The following is a 22562-nucleotide window of genomic DNA, read 5'->3' as shown; positions in this document are numbered from 1 at the left end:
CATAATGGTGGAGTAGGAAGCTCTAGGGGGTAGTTCTTCCACCAAAGCAACCAATGAAAAGGAAAAAGAGGTTGGAATCAACTATTATGCAGCCTTGGAAACTTGATTAGACACTGACAATCAGGGGGGTGCTTGATGAAGGGAGAAACTGCTGATCTCTTATAAATGAGCAGCAGCATGCGTGAACTTGGAACTGCTGTGGCTCTGGGAATAGTGATCTGAATTCCTAGAGTGGCTAGGAACTGTTAGCTGGGTGAGCAATGGGGACCTTTCACTCCAAAAATATGGGGTGGTACATTTTGGTTGGCTTGGCAGTGCTCCATGGGACTGGTGGGGAGGCTTGTCTTGGTTATAGCCCTCTCGGACTGTAGCAGCTTCCCTTGGTTGTGCATACTGGGAGACTATAAGAGACAGTGCTCTTCCTCTTTCCATCTTTGGAGCCAGATATTGAAAGAAATCATTGTTTGATCACTGGCTGACTGCAGAGATAATGGAAAAGAAACTCCATTGACCATATGAAAAAAGAAACACACATTTCACAAAAATAGTTCTGTGGCAGGTAGTTCAGTGGTAGAATTCTTGTCTGCCATGCGGGAGACCTGCGTTCAATTTGTGGCCCGTGCACTTCTGCCCACCTCCCTGCACCCCAAAATTCAACAGATGGTGCTGCATTAACAGGGTAGTCACATGGAAAAAGAATGAAATGTGACCCCCACCATACAGCATTCAAAAAAAAAAAAAGCTAACTTGGGAAAGTCACAGTGGACAGCTCCAACCCTCAAAAACAAAAATCTATACACAAAGGAGGGGGAGAATAGGATTTCCAGAGGGACCACATAATAATACTCAGAATTTCTAGTTCTCAACAAAACATTACAAAACAAAGAAACAACAACAACAAAAAATATAGCCTATTCACAGAGAAAAAAAGTTGACAGAAGTCATCCCTGAAGAAGGCCGGACATTATAATTACTAGTCAAAGGCATTAAATCAATTGTCTTAAATACTTTCAATGAACTAATGAAAATCATGAAGAACTTAAGAAATTAGGAAAATGACATATGAACAAAATTAAAATATCAATAAAGACACAGAAATTATAAAAACGAACCAAGTAGGAAATCTGGAGCAGGAAAGTACAATAACTGAAATGAAAAATTCACCAGAGGGGTTCAACAACAGATATGAAAGAATCAGTAAATTTGAAGATAAGACCATTGAAATTATCCAGTCTGATAAGCTATTTCTATATAAACAAAAGCTGAGGGAGTTCATTACTGCTATACCTACACTTTCCTTCAAGATGAAATGAAAGGACATTAGACTCAAAGCAATGAGAAGAAACAATAAATACTAGTAAAGACAACTACATAGGTAAATATGAAAGTCAATAATATTGTATTTTTGGTTTGCAATTCTCCTTTTTCTCTATATGATCTTAAAAAACAAATTTGTAGACAACAACTATATAACTGTGTGTGCCAGTTTGAATCTGTGTTGTACTCCGGAAAAGCCATGTCCTGTAATTCTCATTCAATATTGCTGGGTGGGAGCCTTCTGACTGTTCCCATAGAGATATGACCCACCCGATTGTGGGTGGTAACTTTTGATTAGATGATTTCCATGGAGTTGTGTCTCTACCCATTCAAGGTGGGGTTGCTTGCCAGAGCCCTTTAAGAGGGAACCATTTTGAAAAGACTTTTAGAGTCCACACAGCCAGAGACCTTTGGAGATGAAGAAGGAAAACACCCCTGAGGGAGCTTCATGAAACAAGAAGCCTGGAGAGAAGGTTAGAAGATGTTGCCATGTTCGCATGTGCCTTTTCAGTTGAGAGAGAACCCTGAACATCATTGATCTTCTTGAAGTAAGATATCTTTCCCTGGATGCCTTAGATTGGACATTTCTATAGCTTAGATTTAATTGGACATTTTAATGGCCTTAGAACATAAAAACTTGAAACTTAATAAATTTCCCTTTTCAAAAGCCATTTCTTTTCTGGTATATTGCATTCTGGCAGATTGCATACTAGAACATTGTGTTAATGTAAATGTAAAAAATGTAAATAATGTAAAAAGATGTAATATGAGACAACAATATAAGGGGGAGGGATAGAGATGAAGAGAAGCAGAATTTTTTTAAACTTTTGAAACTAAATTGGTATTATTCAAATTAGGTTGTTATAGGTTTACGATGTTAACTGTAATCCCCAAGGAAACCACTAAAAAATATACAGAAAAAGAAAGAAGATAATCAAAACAGTACAATTCAAACTATCAATATATAAAAAGGAGGAGGTGAGGAATAAGAACAGATTAGATACACAGAAAACAAATAGCTAAAGGCAAAGGTAAATTATATCTTATCAATACTATAAATGTAAAGGAGTTAAATTCTATCATTAAAATGTGAAGATTTGCAGACTAGATTAAAAACATATGATCCCTCTATACACTGTCTACAGGAGACTCATTTAGATATAACAATACAAATGGTTTGAAAAGAATAGGATTGAAGAAGATATTCCATGGAAATGGTAGCCAACAGAGAGTTGGGATGACTATGTTATTTTCAGAAAAATATATACTTTAAGTTTAAAAAAAAAGGTTACAAGAGACAAAAAGAACATTATAGATTGATAAAAGGTTCAATACAGCAAGAAGATATAACAATTGTAAACACATGTGCACCTAACAACAGGACTACAAAATATATGACACAAAAGTTGACAGAATTGAAGGGAGAAATAGTTCTTCAATAATAGTTGGAGACTTCAATAAGCCACTTTGAATACTGGCAAGAACAACTAGACAGAAGATCAAAAAGGAAACAGAGGACCTGAACAACACTGTAAACCAATTACATATAATAAATATATATAGAACACTCTACCCAACAATAGCAGAATTTACATTCTTCTCAAATGAACATGAGCTGTTCTTTAGGATAGACCATATAATGGCTGTTCTAGTTTGCTAGCTGCTGGAATGCAATATACCAGAAACAAAATGGTTTTTAAAAAGGGGAATTTAATAAGTTGGTAGTTTACAGTTCTAAGGCGGAGAAAATGTTCCAGTTAAAGCAAGTCTATAGAAATGTCCAATCTAAGGCATCCAGGTAAACATACCTTGGTTCAAGAAGGCCAATGAAGTTCAGAGTTTCTTTCTCAAGTGAGAAGGCACATAGTGAATACAGTCAGAGCTTCTCTCTCATCTGGAAAGGCACATGGTGAACACGGTCAGGGTTCCTCTCTCATCTGGAAGGGCACATGGTGAGCATGGCGTCATCTGCTAGCTTTCTCTCCTGGCTTCTTGTTTCATTGAGCTTCCCAGGAGGCATGTTCCTTCTTCATTTCCAAAGGTCGCTGGCTGGTGGACTCTGCTTCTTGTGGCGATGCTGGTTTGCTCTGCTCTCTCTGAATTTCTCTCATTCTCCAAAATGTTTCCTCTTTTATAGGACTCCAGAAACTAATCAAGACTCACCTAATGGGTGGAGACACATCTCCTCTAATCCAGTTTAACAACCACTCTTTTTGGGTTACATCTCCAGGGAGATGATCTAATTACAGATTCAAACATACAGTATTGAATAGGGATTATTCTGCCTTTATGGGAATGGGATTTTGATTAAAACATGGCTTTTCTAGGGGATATACATCCTTTCAAACCAGCACAATGGCCATAAAACAAATCTTAATAAACTTTAAAAGACTGCTATATTACAAAATATCTTTTCAGATCATAATGGAATGAAATTAGAAAGCATTAATAAAAGGAAAAATGGGAAAATCACAAATGCACTCTTAAACAATCAATGATTCAAGAAGAAATCACAAGAGAAATTAGAAAATACCTCAAGATGAATGAAAAAGAAACTGCAACATTCCTAATTTATAGGATGGAACAAAAGCTAAGAGAGGAATATACAGACCTATAAATGTCTACATTTAAAAAGGAAGAAAGATCTCAAATCAATAACCTAGCTGTATACCTTAGGAACTAGAAAAAGAAGAGAAATGAAACACAAAGCTAGCAAAAGGAGGGAAATGATAAAGATTAGAATGGAGAGAAATGAGATAGAGAAAGTAAAACAATAGAGAGAATCAATGAAATAAAAAATTGGTTCCTTAAAAAGACCAACAAAAATGACAAACTTTTAGCTAGCCTGACTAAGAAAAAAAGAGAGCAGACTCAAGTGACCACAATCAGAAATGAAACTGGGGACATCAGTACCAATTTTACAGAAAAAAGGATTGTAAGAGAATACTATAAATAACTCTATGCCAACAAATTGATAACCTAGATAAAATAGGCAAATTCCTAGACATACACAAATTAGCAGAACTGATTCAAGAAGAAACAGAAAATCTGACTAGACCTATAACAAATAAGGAGATTGAATCAGTAGTCAAAAACTTAACCAAAAAGAAAAGCCTACATAGCTTCACTGGTGAATTCCACCAAACATTTAAGAGCCAACTCTTAATAATAAATAATAATAATAAATCACCAACTTTTCTCAAACTCTTCCAAACAATTAAATTAAGTGGAAATACTTTCTAACTCATTCTATGAGGTCAGCATTACCCGATACCAAAGACACCACAAAAAAAGAAAATTACAAATCAAGATGCCTTAAGAATATAGATGCAAAAATCCTCAACCAAGTGGGATTTATCCCAAAAATACAAGGATGGTTCAACCTAAGAAAACCAATCAATGTAATATTACACATTAATAGGATAAAGGGGAAAAACTATATGATCATCTCAACTGTTAAAGAAAAGGCATTTAACAAAATCCAACATCTTTTCATGAGAAACACATTCAATAAACTAGGAACAAAAGGGAAGTTCCTCTACATAACTAAAAGTTATATATGAAAAACACAACTAGCATCTGACTCAAGACTAAAAGTTTTTCCAGTAAGATCAGGAACATGACAAACATGCCTGCTTACACAACTTCTATTTACATAGTATGAATTTCTAGCCAGAGAAATTAGACAAGAAAAAGACATTACGCATTCAAACTGGAAAGAAGTAAAACCATCTGTGTTCACAGATGACATGACTTATTATATGTAAAAAACCCTAAACAATCAACAAAAGAACTTTTAGAGCTAATAAATGAACTCAACTAAGGTGCAGGATACAAAATCAATACACAAAAATCAATTATATTTGTATATACTAACAATGAATGATCTGAAAATGAAATTAAGAAAACAACTCCATTTACAATAGCACAAAAAAGAAAAAATATGTAGGAATAAAAATTAACTCAGGAGGTGAAAGACATACATAAAACTATAAAATATTGTTGAAAATTTTAAAGACCTAAATAAAAGGAAAGACATCCTATGTTTATGGATTGGAAGACTTATTATTGTTAAGATGACATTGCTACCCAGAGTGATCTACAGATTCAATGCAATCTCTGTTAAAATTATAGTAACACTTTCTGCAGAAACAGAAAAGGCCATCCTAAAATTCAGATTCAATTTCAAGGAGCCCATGTAGCCAAAACAATCTTGAAAAAGAAGGAAAAAGTTGGAAGACTCACATTTCCCAATTTTAAAACATATTATTAAGGTATAGTAATCAAACAGTGTGGTACTGGTATAAGAATAGACATTTAGACCAACAGTTTAAAATTGATAACCTGGAAATAAGCCCTCACATATATGTCAACTGATTACCAACAAGGGTGCCAAGCCATTCAGCGGGAAAAGGACAGTCTTTTCAACAAATGGTGCTGGAAAAACTGGATATCCACATGCAAAAGAATGAACTTGACCCTTACCTTACTCTATATTCAAAGATCAACTCAAAATGGATCAAAGACCTAAATTTAAGAGCTAAAACTATACAACTCTTAGAATAAAATACAGGAGAAAATCTTCATAACCTTGAATTTGACGATGGTTTCTTAAATATGACACCAAAAGCACAAGCAGCAAAAGAAAAGTATAGATAAATTGGACTTCATGAAAATTAAAACCTTTTATGCATCGAAGGATGCTATCAAGAAAGTCAAAAGACAACCCACAGAATGGGGGAATATATTTGTAAATAATTTCTTTGATAAGGGATTAATATCCAGAATATATAAAGAACTCTTACAACTCAACAACAGCAAAACAAGCAACCCAATTAAAAAATGGGCAAAGGACTTGAACAGGCACTTCTTCAGAAAAGATACACAAATGGCCAACAAGCACATGAAAAGATGCTCAACATCATCAGACGTTAGAGTACACAGTCAAAATCACTAAGAGATACCATTAACATTCCCCTAGAATGGCTATTATTAAAAAAAGAAAGAAAAAAAAAGGAATTTAATTAAGTATTGGTGAGGATGTGAAGAAACTGGAATGCTTGTGCATTGCTGGTGCAGCCACCAAGGAAAACAGTTGGGTGATTTCTCAGAAAGTTCTCAGGATTACATGTCCCTGCAATTACACTCCTAGATATATACCCCAAAGAATTGAAAACACAGAATCAAACAGACACTTGTAACACTAATGCTCATGACTGCACTATTCACAATAGCCTAAACATAGGAACAACCTAAATGTCCATCAAAGTATGATGGACTTTTTAAAATGTAGTAAATTCATACAATGGAATATTATTTGGCCATAAAAAAGAGTTAAGAAAGAAAAAATAAAGAAATAAAAAGAAAAAGAAAAAAACAAGAATTAAGTTAGGATATAAGGTATAACATGGATGAACCCCAAAGATACCACATTGAGGGATATAATCCAGACACAAAAGGGCAAATATTGCATGATTCCTCTTATAAGAGGTATCTAAAAATAGGCAAATTCATAGAGACAGAAAGTAGAAGAGAGGTTATCAGGGGTTGGAGGGATGGGAAATAAGAAGTTTTCATTTAATGAGTACAGAGTTTCTGTTTGGAATGAGGAAACAGTTCTGGAAATGGTGGTGATGGTTACACAACATTGTGAATGTACTTAATGTCACTGGATTGTACTCTTAAAAACTATTTTAAGTTTTGAATATTTTACTACACAAAAAAAGTAAAAACAAAACAAAAAAGTGATACTTACTGGAATCTCTAAAAATATTTTCCTGTAACTAACTTCTTTCACTTAACAATAGTACTTACATTGATATGGACCTGTCAGAAAACAGTCAATGGAATATCATTTTTGATAGCTGTCCTGCACACAGAGCAGTGCAGGCAGTAAGTTTTGTGGGTACTCCTGAGCTTCTAATACATAGGCTCAGATATACTGGCCCAAAGAAAATGTCTACATGGGTCAAATATTTCTTTTAAACCTAATTATGATTTCATGGAGGCTAACATTCATGACTTGCAAGTTTAATTAATGGGCTTTTGCCAATTCTGACTGTGACTTGTCCTAAAATTTTAAAGAAAAAGGGGAAGCTTCATCACAAAGGTATTAAGGCTGCAAAAGAGGAAGTGATCTGTGTGACTGAAGCCTGCAGGTGAGTTTCACTAGCTTGACCAGGACCGCATAGCAGCACTGAGGAGGTAAGACAGACATACACATGGGGCCATTGTAGGCCCCAAGTTGGGAGCATGAGGGGAAATTTGAGGGAGTATTGAGTTCTGGCAGAGCATCAGACAAAAATATCTGGTTGTCATTATAGGTTTGATATCTCACCGTTCTGCTTTTCTTCCACAATTTTTCCCCATTCAGCCTGAGTTCACCTTTGTAGAATGCATCTTCCACTTTGCTATAAAAGAAAAGTAAAATGCTTTAAAATAGAAATATACTCAAAACAATTATTCAAGTCTGACAGAAACACTAATATTAGTGCTTATTCTACAGTGACTGACACTCCCCAATAATCTCCATTCTGGGGGCTGGGAAAGTGAAAATCAGCTGCTCCCACGGTATCTACAACAGGGAACCCCGAGAGAACTTCTGAATAGATGCCGAACTGCTGCAAAGATCTGCTTTTACTATTGCATAGTTCATTAGTACTCTGATGGGGCTTTCAGAGAGGATATCAAGATTCATTCGTGGCCTGGGGCCCGGGAAAACCCCACCTGATTCTTTCTGCAGCAACTGCCTGCCAAGCCCATAGCCCCAGGACTGCCAAAGTACACAGGCACTTCCTTTCTCTGATTCCCATTCTATACTCGGAGAGAAAAACTAAGAACCATATGTATGGAGAGGCTAGTGTGTACTGAGGTTGGGGAAATTCCAATTCAGCAGCCACTATCTCCCTGAATTTAAATCACTGGGGCCACGAGACAAGGGGAACATACAGACAAATCTCAGTGCCCTTTCCTTTTGATGACAGGGGTGACTGACATTTGGGGCTCTGCTTAAGAAACAGTACCTACTACTTACTATGGGAGAGGGAGAAACCATATGAGTATGCCGGATTTTAGAGAACATTCGACAAATCCTAACTAGGATGTCAAGAGGAAGGCCTATAGGCTTAGAGTCATCTTTATAAGTTTCCAGGCTTCAAGGATTATAAAAAATAAACTATAGCATTAAATTACGTCACAAAAGTAAAGATTATACAAGGGAATCTTTTACAATTTATTACTCATGCCAGAAGTCTCACCTTCCCTGTTGAAGGCACAGAATGATTGTTAAAGGAACGAATGAACAGTGAGGCTCTCTATTCTGATAATTAGTCTAGCAGAGAGAATGAGACAATTAAAGAAATCTTGAAAGTTGCTGGTAATATCTCGATGTATTATAAATGAACACACATAATATTTCTTTCAAATACTTAACATACATTGAGTACTTACTATGTGCTCAACATAAATGCCATTTTTAGCGCTTTAGGTAGATTGGATAGTACTCATGTAATTCTTATAACCAACCTTTTAAGTAGGCTCTATTACCCCATTTTATAGGTGAGGAAACTGAGGCACAGAAAATGACTTGCCCAAAATCACATATAGGGCCAGGATTCAAATCCTAGTAGTCTGGTTCCAGAGCCCGCATTCTTCATCACCATTTTATTTTCTTCCCTTGATCCTAAGGGGTACTTCTCACATTGTAGCATTTGTGAAATCCAGGTGCATGTTATGCTGACTATATACATCTAACGTGGTGATTCCTTTCCTTCTCAAGAAGCTGTTATTAAATCAATGGTTCATCTTACAGTCAACTGTGTCTCTGAATCAAGAAAACATGGCACATGGGATTTGTAGTCAATCACTTGACTTCTTTGGAAATTAGTTTTCTCATCTATAAAATGAAATAATTGAAACAGGTTACCTATAAGGTCCTTTCATATCTTTGGTTACTCTTCACCATAATTCAGGCCGAGTGATTATCTGAAATGTTAAAATAAATAACCAAGAAGTCAGTGAGTTTATAATAAAAGATATACTCACGTTCTTCCAACATCCAGACCCGTCTTCAGGATAACATCATACCGCAAAGACTGCACTACTTTTTCCAGGTCTTTATAGTCTTTGACCACACTGGGATCGTCCTCGAGCTCCTCTTCCTGCTCACTCATCTCATCAGGATCCCTCTCTTCATCAGAGTCGTCTTCATTTTCTACTTTGTGCAGAGTCTTTTTAGTGGACTTTTTAGAGCTCATATTACTTTTCAGTCTTATGGTAAGTGGAAAAATATATTCTGGAGATATCAAACGCCCTGTGAATCTCAGTGAGAAAATATTATGGAAAAGTGTTTTATAATCAGACGCATTTAACCTGGCACTCGGAAAATGTAAGTATCGATTCCAGGAAGCACACAGTTTGTACGAAGAAGGTATTCCTCGGAGTGCTCCCCAGAGTCTAATCCAGGCATCTGGCTTTCTGAGAACACCAGCAGGCACTCTAACACTAGTCATAGCCATGGCACACACAACCTGAAACAGACAATTCAGTTTTATTTCAAAAGTGCAGTGGTGCGGCATTCTTCAACATAAATCATATATTTCATATCTAGTACTGTACTTCTGCTCCCCTGTAAAAGGCCCTATTAGATGCTGCACGTTCTGATGGCTGTGAACCATACCACAATGAGTCTTCCAACTGTAATTAATGTGCTTACCTCACAGAGCTGCCATGAAGATCAAATGAAATAATAATGTGTGTGAAAGAACTGGTTCTACTCTACCCCCTTCCACAAATTAGCTTTAATGGTATTGTTTGCTAGAGAAGTGAGGACTATTATTAACAATAGCTCTCAAAGATTTTTTTTAAAGAAAATCCTGTAGAAAGACTGTCTATTGACATCTTTTATCTTTACAATACTGATTTTGCTAATAAGGAGATCATGATTTCCTTAAACCCAGATTGAGTCTCTAAACTTTATCTCAACGTCTAACCCCAGTAAATCAGAGTTAGGAAAGAGTACATTGGACATATCTGCATTTTACCTCTTTTCATATCTTCTTCCCACTGTTTAACAGAGGCATTGATTAGTAGAGAAGGAAGGGGCCTGGAGATTCACAAACTGGGTGTGCTGGTTTGAAAGTTTGTATGTTCCCTAGAAAAGCCATGTTTTAATCAAAATCCCATTCCCTATTCAATACTGTATATTTGAAACTGTAATCAGATCATCTCCCTGGATAATGTGATTTAGCCAAGACTGGTTGTTAAACTGGATTAAGTGATGACATGTCTCCACCCATTTGGGTGGGTCTTGATTAGTTTCTGGAGTCCTATAAAAGAGGAAACATTTTGGATAATGAAGGAGATTCAGAGAGAGCAGAGAATGCTGCAGCACCATGAAGCAGAGAGTTCATCAGCCAGCGCTTTGGAGATGACGAAGGAAGACACCTCCCGGGGAGCTTCATGAAACAGGAAGCCAGGAGAAGAAGCTAGCAGATGATGCCGTGTTCGCCATGTGCCCTTCCAGATGAGAGAGGAATCCTGACTGTGTTCACCAAATGCCTTTTCAGATGAGAAACTCTGAACTTCATTGGCCTTCTTGAATCAAGGTATCTTTCCTTGGATTCCTTAGATTAGTCATTTCTATAGTCTTGTTTTAATTGGGACATTTTCTCAGCCTTAGAACTGTAAACTAGCAACTCATTAAATTCCCTTTATTAAAAGCCATTCCATTTCTGGTATTTTGCATTCCGGCACTTAGCAAACTAGAACACTGGGGTTTGTTTCCTGAGGCCCCAAGGTGCTGACAGCCAGACAGCAATCAAATCCTACCCTTCCCTCAAATGCAGCAGCAACCATCTTATGATGGAGGCAGACGTCCCAAGTACACCAAGATGGTTTTAGAGGCAATAATTCCATAATGTGAGAAGTTTCCATATGGCCAATATCCTCATACTTTCGGTCCACTAATGACTTTATTTTGTACCAAGGTTATATCTGGGGACTGATTTCTTTGATAATGATTCTCATGATTTTTCCTCCCTACTTTCCTTTAATCACAAAGCTAACAACAGCAGTGAACTTGCAAGGTTCACTCAAAAGCATATAGCTAGCTACTTCCAATTTATATTTGTTAACATTTTGGGTCTTATTTTTGCTGGCATGAATGGAGGCAGACAGAACAAGCTCAAATTCTATTATTCCACCTCTCCTGAGTCCCTAATTTATGTCTGAGTCTTAAATGAGAATGCAGACTCAATATAAGGGCTGCTTTTCAACATTAATTAAATTTGAAATAAATTAAAAATGCTATAAAAGCTATGGAGTACTCTAAAATACTGCATAGAAGTTACCTGAAGCACTTTCAAGAAAAATATTGCCGACAAAAAAAAATTATTTTTTATACATATTCTATCTAATTTAATAGAAAATTAACAATACCCATTCATAGAAAGAACTTCAAATTTTATATAAGCAGGGATAAAAGAAGAAAATAGCATATTTCAGGAGTCACCAGAGTTTTATTTCATGGATCACTACAATAAAAAGTTTTTTTAAAAAAGCAAAAAAACAGTGAACTCCTCTTCTACTTTTATTTTGCCAAAGCTTTTTTTTTTTTTTTAAATTGCCACTATTCCTACCAATATTTCATAGAAGGAGATTCAATGCCAAAAGTGTAAGGATATAATCTCAGAATTGATCACTGTTTTCCTTTTTTTCCTCCTTTTATTGAGAACCTGGAAAAACTTTATCACAGGTTGATACTAGCTTGTGGTCCAGTGCTGGTAACTAGCTAGTAGTATATGTGAATATCAGGAGCATTAATTATACATTTATAGATGCAAAAAAAAAGTCATAAATGGAAGGGGATCAGTATACTCATTATATGTAGCCATTTTTTCTTTTGGAAAATTTTCTGATTATGTATGAAATATATTTGCATTGCAAAAAAATTAGAAAAGATATAAAATAAATTTAAACTATCCATAATCTACTCTATGATAACCACAGTTACCATTTGGTATATATCTTTTACAGAGTAAAACTTTTAAGAAAAATAGTTCACTCAAAAAAGAGCCTCCTCTTGCACCTTCCTACCACACGAAACACACAGGGTTAAACATAAGTGACCCAAACTCTCTATCATCTGCTGGCTATAAGTTCTAGACTCACAGAATTCAGCTGGTGGTGTCTAGTCCCAGGCTAAGACTGCTCTGTTTAAAATCATTCCCTGCTGTTGGGCCTAGACCAGACTAGCTTCTAAGAAGCTCACAGAATAGAAAAGATTTAAGTCACTAACAATAATGACGATTTGCCACTCTTTAATGATTTTCAAACCGTGGGCCATAAGCCATTACTAAAATGTTTACTATTTAAAAACTAGAACTGAAGAGTATAGAAAATATAAATGCTTATCTACCATGGTAGCAAGAATAAATAATGCTTCAAGGAACTTTGGTTATAAATACACACACACACACACACACTCATACATGATGTGTTATCATATAAAATGCATTTACTATAGATAATAAAAAAAGTTTGAAAAATAGTTCAACAAACTATTTTTTGCTTATCAGATGAAATGCCAAAGGCCATACTGGGGTCTCAAAGCCTGGGGCCTGGCTGCATGTTCCATCCTTATTAACATTACTTTAATCCCAGAGTCCTATATGTCTGTAAAGCTGAAAAAGGTAGGCTCTTAGGGATGACTTAGTGCAGGTCCCTTATTTTACAGGTAAATACAAACTGAGACTTGATACAATTTAACTATTTGCTAAATCATAGAGCTAGTGTCTGCAATGGCCAGAAATCCAATTCCAAGTTGTTGGTGATGTTGGGGAAGGGGACCCACAAGTGTCTTTCCTTAATTAGTCTGGTTGAGGGAGGGTCACAAGCCCTCTTACTCTGTGAAGAAAACTACTGAGGCATACCAAAGATGAAAAGGAAAAGATTTAGGAAGAAGGCCTGAGAAACAGTCCAAATGAAAAATTTAATATATACTGCCATGGTAATGAGGCTCAAGGGGTTATCCACTGGGGACACTGCTTGGCTTCCCAAAAGGATGGTGGATGTTTGCCACCATCCCCCCCATCTCTCAGTAACAAACAACAAAAATCAAACATGGGTCATAAGTCTCATGAGCTGTGTGGGTGCAATGATGACAGTGGGGAACAAAAAATGTCTCTCTCTGAGAAGAGCCCCAAATCCCAAGGACACAGTGTTTTTCCTTAGCACTGATTAGTCAGTCACAGTTTCTGTCCTGAATAAAATGGAAAATCAAAGGTCCTTTCCAGATTCTGGGAAGAAGGAAGAGGCTAAAATCATGCAGAAGGAGCTTCTGTCTCTGCAGTCCCCTCTCTGGGAGGTCACTATGGGTGAAAGGCTGGGAGCTCTCTCTTTACACCTTTTCTGCTGAAGAGCAGGAGGGAGCAGGGAAGATGCTCCAGAAAGACTGAGGGAGGAGTGGGAAGAAAGGGAAGGAGAGAAAAACTCTGAGACACTGATGCTTGGGATGACTGCCACTGATTTTAAAAGCAGCTCCATCTGCTCAGCCATACTCACTCTAGCAGACACCCATCCCACTTCCCTCATAGAAAGGCACCAAACCAACCTGGACCACTGAAGCTGCTTGCCTGGTAACTTCATCTGTGCTAGTGACTTAGACTGCTTTCACCTGGTGATATACTTATAAATATAAAAATCATATCTGCTACAAAAAGGACACATAAGTGTACATCTTTATCCATATACATAACAACACAATTAACACAGTATCTTTTGGAGCGGATCATCATGGAAAAAGGGTTTGGAGAGATAAAAACCTTCCTTCCCTCCGCTGATCATTCTCAAGCATCACTTGTACCCCTGGTCACTGGGCCCTACCCAGATGGTTCTGGTGGGGCCAGTCTGGAGACACAAATCTGAAAGGTGTGTATGTATACACACCCTCACCACATACACATAAAAGATGTCTGATCAGAGAAAGAAAAATAAAATTCCTAGCCCTTGGATGTAGGTCTCTTCCCAGTGTTAAAAGCATCAGCAGTGCCTCCATTTGAGAGCAAAAGTCTTGAAAAGCTGTCTCTCTCTGGCTCAGTCTAGGACAGAAAAAGGCTAGGAAACAGAAGATTAGGGTAGGGGACAGAGTCTTAAAACACAAGGTGTTTAAAACTGTGTCACAAAGAGCAAGAGTACCAGTTGAGGATGGGAGGTGAGATAGCCAGTCCATGTACGGACAATGTGAGTTGAGATTCTGAGCCTTCCCTTTTTTTTGTCCAGTTTCTTTTAAAGAGCCAGATAACCCAGTATCCCCTTTTCTGTTCTCTCCCAGAGCTGGGCCCATTCACATGGCCTGGAGTACTGACAGTGGCCCAAGAGACAAATCAGATACATGGAGTGGTAGACAGGCATGCCAAAAAGTTAAGACCTGGGAAGCAGGCACAAACTTTTTACAGTAGGACTGGCTCCTGACCAGTATTCATGATTGTACAGTGGCCACAGAGATCAGACTGCTATGAGAGATACAGCACTCTGGGTTCCCAAGCAGAGACCTCACCTATTGGCGGTAGCGACTGGGGGCATCAGCAAATTCGTACTTGATTCTGTATGCTTCAGTGAGAAGCAGCACATTCTCTTTGTTGCCCCAGGTGAATCACAGGTAGGTTCTGCAGTGGCATGAGGAGACCCTGAAAGCACTCCTCATCCAGGATCTCTTTCCTCCACTTGATCGAGTGGGCCACATGCACGTAAAGTCAAAAGTAGAAGAACCGTTCTGGTACACACTGGCATGTGTGCCACAGCCTCTGGTACAATGAAAGGGAAACTCCCACATAAGTAGGTTGTTCATCCATGAAAACTGTGGGTATTCGACCTCATACCTCCTGAAGTAATTATGCACCTGTTCATCACTCTGGCTAAGAAACATTTCTAGTACTTTGACCTTCTTTTGAATCCCCAGTTGTGCCAAGGGGTGATTATCCTGGCTTCTATCCAGCAGCCCGTTCATGAACCAAAAGCTATCAAGCTTTCAATGCTTTGCAGCATATCCTGAGACAAGCTGGTCACATCAAAGTTCTCCACATCCTCTTTCACATATACTAAGAGGAATATGACAAAAAACAGAGTGACCAGGTCATTAATTCCTTGGACATCCCCACTGGCAGGGTGTCAGACAGGTCTTCTTTAGAAGACCTCCTGTATAGGTGGCTGCTGGAACAATGGAATGAGAGGATTCATCCTTGCACTGTCAATGTGAATGGGTCTGTAGGTACCACGGTGATGCTCTTTACTTCGAGAATCATAATACTATTCAACAAAGCCAGAATATTCCTCCCACTTCTGCTGCAGGGTCAACTTCCTCTTCCCAGTGTTTGCTGGGAGACAGCCTGACAGGAGTTTCTGGTTACAGGAGAAACCTCCCTGGAAACCCCTGTCAGGCAACACTTCCTCAGTTCATCTGAGTCAGTGATGTGGCTGGAGAGACGCTGATGGGATTTTTCTAGGTGGGTTTTCTCCTGGACAGTTATTTGAGGAGTCTCAGTAGCATTCTGGTCTGAGATTCAGGGAATGGGGAGATTGATAGGTGAGAGAGAGTGACTGCTGTTTATGAAGTGGGTTCCTCAGGCATGTATCAGTGGAGTTTCTGGAGAGTTGGGTGTCACTGTTAGGCTTTATAACCTTTCAGTTGGCAGGAATTTCAGGTGCTGTTGACTGGGACATTCTGGCTTCAAACTCAGCCCGCTGTGGTTTTCCAGGACTTGTGCTGCAGTGGCCAAAGCAAACTTTGAGCACAGGGTCTGGAAAGAAGGTGAGAAAAAGTGCTGTTCTTCATTCACTAATTCCTAGGCATCACTGGTATTCTGGGCAAACTCATGAAAGCTGGAGGCCACCTTACTCTTCAGAGGAACTGCACTGACTTTTGACAGTTCTTTAACAAAGTTTTTGTTGAGTTGAGGGTCTAGAGGAGGGTACTCTGTTCCATATATAGGCTGGATGCTTCTTAACAGCTTGGCATTTCTCTTCCCAAACTGCTTGGTGTTCTTGGTGGCCACTGCTCTGGCCCAGGGAATGGGGTTCTAAGTGAGCCAAGGGAGAAGCCACCAGATAACCCTAGACCCCACAACCAGAATACCTGTACCTACCTCCTATGGGTGCCATCCTGAGTGCTCCAAGTCTTTTTACACTTACTGTATACTATATATAAGGCACATTAGGCACTTTTCTATATATATTTGCTCATCTAACCCTCCCAACAAGCCCATCTCAGATATAGGGTCACATAAATATTAAGAGGTACAGCCAGGATTTGAACCCAGGCATCTTGGCTCCAAAGCCTAGGCTCTTTACCACTATGCTGAAATGCCTGTAAATCTTCTGATTCCAAGTATGCTTTTCTTTATGCCACACCATGTCATTTTTTCTAGAAAAAAAAGCTAACCTCCACTTACCACAATACCAAAGAGAATGGATAATTTCATGGAGAGTGGGAGGAACTTTTGCCCCAACTTAGAAGAAATCCTAAGAGAAGGCATCCTAGGAAAGGGAAGTGCCCATAGCTGGGGGGTGGGGGGTGGGGTGGAAAGTCCTGTCTCGGTCAGTTTCTGGGCCCCCGCACTTCCTTCAAAGATGTTCCCTCTATACTACAGTCATCTCCTTTGAGGAATGTCTGGACATGCTGTTGCTCTCTGAATCACAAATAGTTATATTTACCTTTACTAGAGAACTTTTATCAATGGAAAATAGCTATTTAAAATCACACTTAGATGAAAAAAAAAATAAGCATAATCAAAACGTGAAGCCCAAGCACTCCCTTTATATTTATTAGCTACTCATTCCCTCCCTTTGTGATGTTTGCTTTTCCAGCAGGCAAATCGACAGGTACTGAAAGTTTAGATAAAATATATGGCAAACATAAATTTGAGAAGACTTCATGAACCTAATTTTTGCTGCAACTCAGGAGATGATAACCATTTCCAGATGTTGGCAATAGATGCTAAGGGCCAAAGGGGCACAGTCTGAGAACCCAGAATCTGCCTAGGGATTTCAAAACTGGTTAGGGGAGCCCCAAGTTAGGATGGGAGTGTGAGAGGAGGGGGCTAAACAGACCTTCAGACGCCTTCAACCAGAGGAGCACTGATGAATATTAGGGTTCCTTATATTTCGTTTGAAAACAAGAGTCCACTAAGGAAAAAAAAAAAGCTTCTGTTCTCTTAGCATGGCCTCCCCCACCACTTCCAGGATCTATCCATCCCACCTTCCTCCACCCTCCCCTGCCCACATGGACCATGCCCTTTTCCAGATTCTTAATATTTCTGTATGTCTTGTGTCACCCTCTCATCTCCCAAATGCTAAAGCGGTGACAGGGTAAAGACTCGGCCACATTCTTCACTCCCGTTTCCAATCTGCTAGCATACAAAAACCAGTGAACTTTTGCAGATTCATTTTTCTAGAAATAAAATGTGCATCCTACTTACTACTATACCCCCCCACCCCGTCCATTCACTCACTGGCCCACATGTGCCAAATGCCTGGCTAGGGCCATGTATAAAACACCAGTCCCTGGCCTCAAGAAACTGTCATTTAAGTAGAATGTAGGCAAGTAAACTGGCTGTCAGAGAACCCAAGTGAAAGCAGCAGGTCCAGAGGAGGCTGGACCCTGCGCAGGCTGGAGCCAAAAGTGGGGATGTCTGAGGAGAGTTCTGACCGCAAAGAAGACCTGAAAGTGTACTCTGAGGAAACAGCCGGATGCAGCAGGTTGTTTTTTTTGCTTCTTAATGGATCATTCCCATAGGCATAGTGTTATTTCTCTCATTAAAAAACAAGCAAACAGACAAATCATCTCTTGACCCGGCTACCCTCCAGCTACTTTGTACAACAAAACTTTAGAGGGTTGCTTATACTCAGTTCATCTCCTTTCATTTTCTAAATTCAAAGTCATTTGTTAGTCCACATCTTAGCTGACTTCTCAGCAGTATGTGACACAATTAATAATTCCTCACTTCTTAACTTGGCTTCCAGGACACCTCACTCTTGGTTTTCCTCCTACCTCACTGGGGCTTCTTCTCAGACTCAGGAAAAATGTCTTTTCATTTTTTTTTTTTTTAAATAGAAGTTGTAGGTTTACAGAAAAATCACATAGAAAATAGAGTACCCGTATATCCCCCTCCACATAGTTTTTCTATTACTAACACTTCGCATTAGTGTGGTATCTCCCTGATACCCTAACGTCGAAGGGCCCTAAAGCACGGTCCTGAGTCCTCTGCTTTCCTATATTCACTTCATCCAGTGACATGTTCAGCTCTTTAGTGCACCCCTAAAATGCAGACCAAGATACCAAAAATTGCCATGGCTTTAAATACCAACCTATATGCCAACTACCCTCTAATTTATATCCCTATTCCAGACCTTTCTCCCAAATTGCAGGTTTATATTTCTGAGCAGAAAGGAATACATGGCAAGCCTGAAATTGCTATCATTAGAAAGGCCAGCTTGCAAGCCTGGCCCTGGGCTGGCCTCTGAGAATCTGATTTCAGGAGGATTCCCACCATTCTGTTAAGAGTGCCTTGTTGTACCTAAAGTATTTGTGCAGACAATATGATTTACGTTGATTATTTGCTTTCCTACTGTGAGTGTAGACTTTTATTAAATGCTAAGCCCATCTGTGTGATCAGCTCCAGATGAAAACCTAGGGATCTGAATTCCTGATAGATATTTCACTGTGGTCAGTTGTTTAAGGAATTAAGCATGTCCTGTGTGACTCCACTAGGAGAGGACTCCTGGCAGCCTGCATCTGGTTTCCTTTGGACTTCACCTTTTCCCTGTGCTGATTTTGCTTTGTATCCTTTCACTATAATAAATTATGACCGCAAGTAGGACTGTAGGTGAAACCCTGTGAATCCTCCTTGTGAAGCAATGCACCTGACACACTTTGCAACTGTCTAGTCAACATCTCCTCTTGGGTGGGTACAGGCACCTCAAGCTTAATAGGTGTCCACACAAACTGCTGTTACACCCTATCCCTAAGCCTGCTCTACTTACAGCCTTCCTATTTTAGTTAACGGCAACTCCGCATCCTTCCAGTTGCTAAGGAAAAAAAAACTTCCAGTCATTCTTTTCTTTTTTCATCATCATATCTATTATATCAGGAAATCATGTTGGCTGTATATCTAAAACATGCCCAGAATCCCACCACTTCATATCACTTTCACTACTACTATACTGATTCAGGCCACCATCATCTATCACTGGAATTCCTCCAAAGGTTCCTTTAGTCTTTTCTCCAAAATCCTACAAAAGCTAAGTCCTGACCATGGCCTACAGGCTGGATGTACTCTGGTTCCCTATCTGACCTCATCTCGCCACTCTCAGCCTTGCTCGCTTGGCTTTAGCCACACTGGCCTCTCTGCTGCTTCTCAAATACACACATCAGGCACATTTTGGGGGAGGGGCCTTTGTTCCCCAGCTGAGCCTAAAATACTCTTACCACAGATAGCTGCATGGATAACTCCTCACCTTCTTAAAGTCTTAACTCAAATGCCATCTCAGTGAAGCTTACCCACTCCAGCTGTATTCAACAGGCATCTTACTCTCTCAACACCTGTCCCTCACCATGTTCTACCTTCTTCCTCCAAAGCACTTACCACTTTTTAATATGTTATATAATTCACTGTTTTGTTTTGTTTTGCCTTCTTCCCCACTGAATATAAACTCAAGGATAGGAATCTTTACTTGTACCTTTTTTTCTTTGTTGAACAATCTCATGTGCCCAAAATATTGCTTCACATATAGTAAATGCTTAATATTTGGGTAAGGAAGATAGATCAGGAGGGCTGAGACATCATAATGAACTGGGAAAAACACGCACAAAGATGTGACAAGAGCGATGTGCAAGGGGCCTTGCATACTACCACGTGGCCTTGACCAGAAAGCATATGAGGCACGGAAAGACCTTAAGCAGAGAAGTAATCCAAGTGGACTGGCAATTTAAAAGATCTCTTTGGCAGTGCTGTGGCCATCAGTAGGGGGTTTCCTAACTGCGGCAGGAAACCCATGGGAGGTTATGAGGACTCTCTCCTGTAGAGAGTGAAGCAACCCAAGGCTGTGAGAAAACTAAGTCTGGGATCCAGAGGCAACTCTGTCCTTGACCTGAATGACGTTGCGAGTTGCTGCTGCACGTTCCTGGGCCTGTTCGCTGCTCCCTAAGACGGAAAACTAATACTTATTTACCATACACACAAACACAGTCCCAAATATTTTAGGTCTGTTGCAAATAACAATAGTAATAATAATAATTCTCCCTCCTGGAGTCCTCGGAGATCGACAGCTGAGACAGGGCCGGGTTCCCCTCGCTCCCTCCCCAGCCCTCCAAGCTGAGCACTTTCCCCAGATCATCAAGGCCAAGGGAAACTGAACTGTGTCCCCAGGCTCCCGGTCTGGGTATGAAGCCAGCGCAGCAGCAGGAATAAGGGGCGGGTAGCTTTGACCCGCCCGATTCCCACGACCCCTGCAGCCCGCGGGGCGTCCGCGACTCGCCTGCCCGAGAGGCTCCTGCGGAGCAAAGCCGGCAGCGAACAGGGGCTGGCTGTGCTCCACCTCACCGGTACGTGCGGTAAGGCAACAGAGGGGGGCGCGGGGACCCGGGGAGGGCGGCGCAGCGCGCGGGTCACTGCGCAGTTACCTGTAGGTCGGGGGAACTCGTCCCTCCCCCTTCCCCGCGGCCGCGCTGACGGCTGGCCTCTCGGCCGCCCCTTCCCTGTGCCCCGCCTCTTCCGCCAGCGCCGGGGTGGAGAGAGCGGGCTGAACTGTCGCGAGGGCGCGGCTTAGAAGTTGCAGCGACCCCTGCTGGAGACCACGGTTGGGAGGACTGCGCAGGGAGGAGCTTCGAGAGAAAAGCGCGGGGTCTGTGCAGAGGCAGGGCTGGGGGTGGGGTGTGGGGGTGAGGTACCGAGCGGTTCCACGTGACTGAACAGAGCTTATCTTAACGAATCCTTAGATCCTCTGGGATCACCAACTCCTTTGAACGTCTTTGAGAGTTATGGCCCTTGTTCCCAGAGAAAGCACACACATGTCAGAATTCACCGACGATTTAAGGTAGTTTAAAAAAAAATCTTTTCAAGAATAAAGCGTGTTAAAGGATGGACTGAATCACACCTGTTTACCCAGCTTACCTTTCATGCAGTAGGTGCTTAGATGGCAATTGATTAATTAATTGAAGCCCGTGGAAATACCAGTTTTCACCGGAATTTGTGGAAGCCGCCGTTTTGTGATGTAATAAAATTAGCCAGAAACTAAAGAAAGAACTTTCAGGTATAGACCTGTTCCATAAAGTTTTATACATGTTCATGTCAATGCTCGTGGGGATATATGCTCTATTAAATTAGAAATAGCAATTTTCTTTCTTGTTGTAAGGACGTCCTCTTTCCGGGTTCTGTACACCAGCTCCATGTCACATCCACACGCGCGTCCACCGCTTCTGTTCCTGCAGTGGTTACTCGGTTGCATTTTTGTAATAAGAAACGGCAGTTACAAATTGTTTTAAGTGCTGGAATGATACAACTTCATACATTATATCAATTCAGTGTACATTATTCACTGCATTGCTAGTTTAAGTCATTTGTAAAAAGATTGTAAATATATTGTTAATAAATCTGCTGGTAATAGGGGTTAATTGGTACTGTAAACTGATAATATTGCTGTATGATTATGCTTGGTTATGAAAGGGAATAAAAGAATGCAGTGATAGTGGATTATGTTTAATCAACTTGGTCATTGGTCTTAAAAAATAAACATTTCAGTGGATGAATCAAGTTATTTTTAAAAGGTAAAAATTATGGGCGGTGCTAGGGTGGCTCGGTGGCAGAATTCTCGCCTGACATGCTGGAGACCCGGGTTCGGTGCCAAAAAAAACCTTAAAAATGCTAGTTAATATTTACAACTGCTGCGACATTAACGAACAAGTAATGACAATTTTTTTTCCACAGCCACCCTCCTCCCCCTACCCTTTTCCCCACTGGACAGGAGTCCCCTGTTGTCACGCTTTATGGGAACTGTAGTTTTCAGAGGTTTAGCCCACCTAGTGGATTGGGAGTAGATCCCGTTTCAGCTAACAGGGATGCCCTAATTCAGAGCACAAGACCCTGAGAACTGGGTTCTGAATTGAGTCCATAAATTTGAGTTCCTGCTCGTAATTTGGCTCAAATACTTAATTTTACATGGGAGATAGTAAACCAGGCAGTGCCTGTGACTGG

At 39.9% G+C, this 22562-nt stretch overlaps 1 protein-coding gene, 1 long non-coding RNA gene and 1 pseudogene across 3 annotated transcripts in view; 1 reads left to right on the top strand and 2 right to left on the bottom strand.

Moving 5' to 3' along the window:
• MTRES1 (mitochondrial transcription rescue factor 1) overlaps window positions 1-21082 on the bottom strand; it is a 26774-nt gene extending 5692 nt beyond the window's left edge. The window contains exons 1-3 of the mRNA XM_077162552.1: window positions 20993-21082; window positions 9361-9845; window positions 7655-7727 (exon numbers count right to left, since the gene is read on the bottom strand). Coding sequence (XP_077018667.1) covers window positions 7655-7727; window positions 9361-9833 — 546 coding nt within the window. The 5' untranslated portion in view covers window positions 9834-9845; window positions 20993-21082. The remainder of the gene's footprint in view (window positions 1-7654; window positions 7728-9360; window positions 9846-20992) is intronic.
• Window positions 11127-18607, bottom strand: LOC143683374 (TBC1 domain family member 22B pseudogene; annotated as a pseudogene).
• Window positions 20995-22562, top strand: part of LOC143685017 (uncharacterized) — a 24809-nt gene continuing 23241 nt past the window's right edge. For both annotated transcript variants that reach the window (XR_013176324.1, XR_013176323.1), the window contains exons 1-2: window positions 20995-21213; window positions 21308-21621. This is a non-coding gene — a long non-coding RNA (uncharacterized LOC143685017). The remainder of the gene's footprint in view (window positions 21214-21307; window positions 21622-22562) is intronic.

Source organism: Tamandua tetradactyla, chromosome 5 (genome assembly GCF_023851605.1).
Source record: "Tamandua tetradactyla isolate mTamTet1 chromosome 5, mTamTet1.pri, whole genome shotgun sequence".
Lineage (NCBI taxonomy): Eukaryota > Metazoa > Chordata > Mammalia > Pilosa > Myrmecophagidae > Tamandua > Tamandua tetradactyla.
This window is presented reverse-complemented; position numbering and strand designations above follow the sequence as displayed.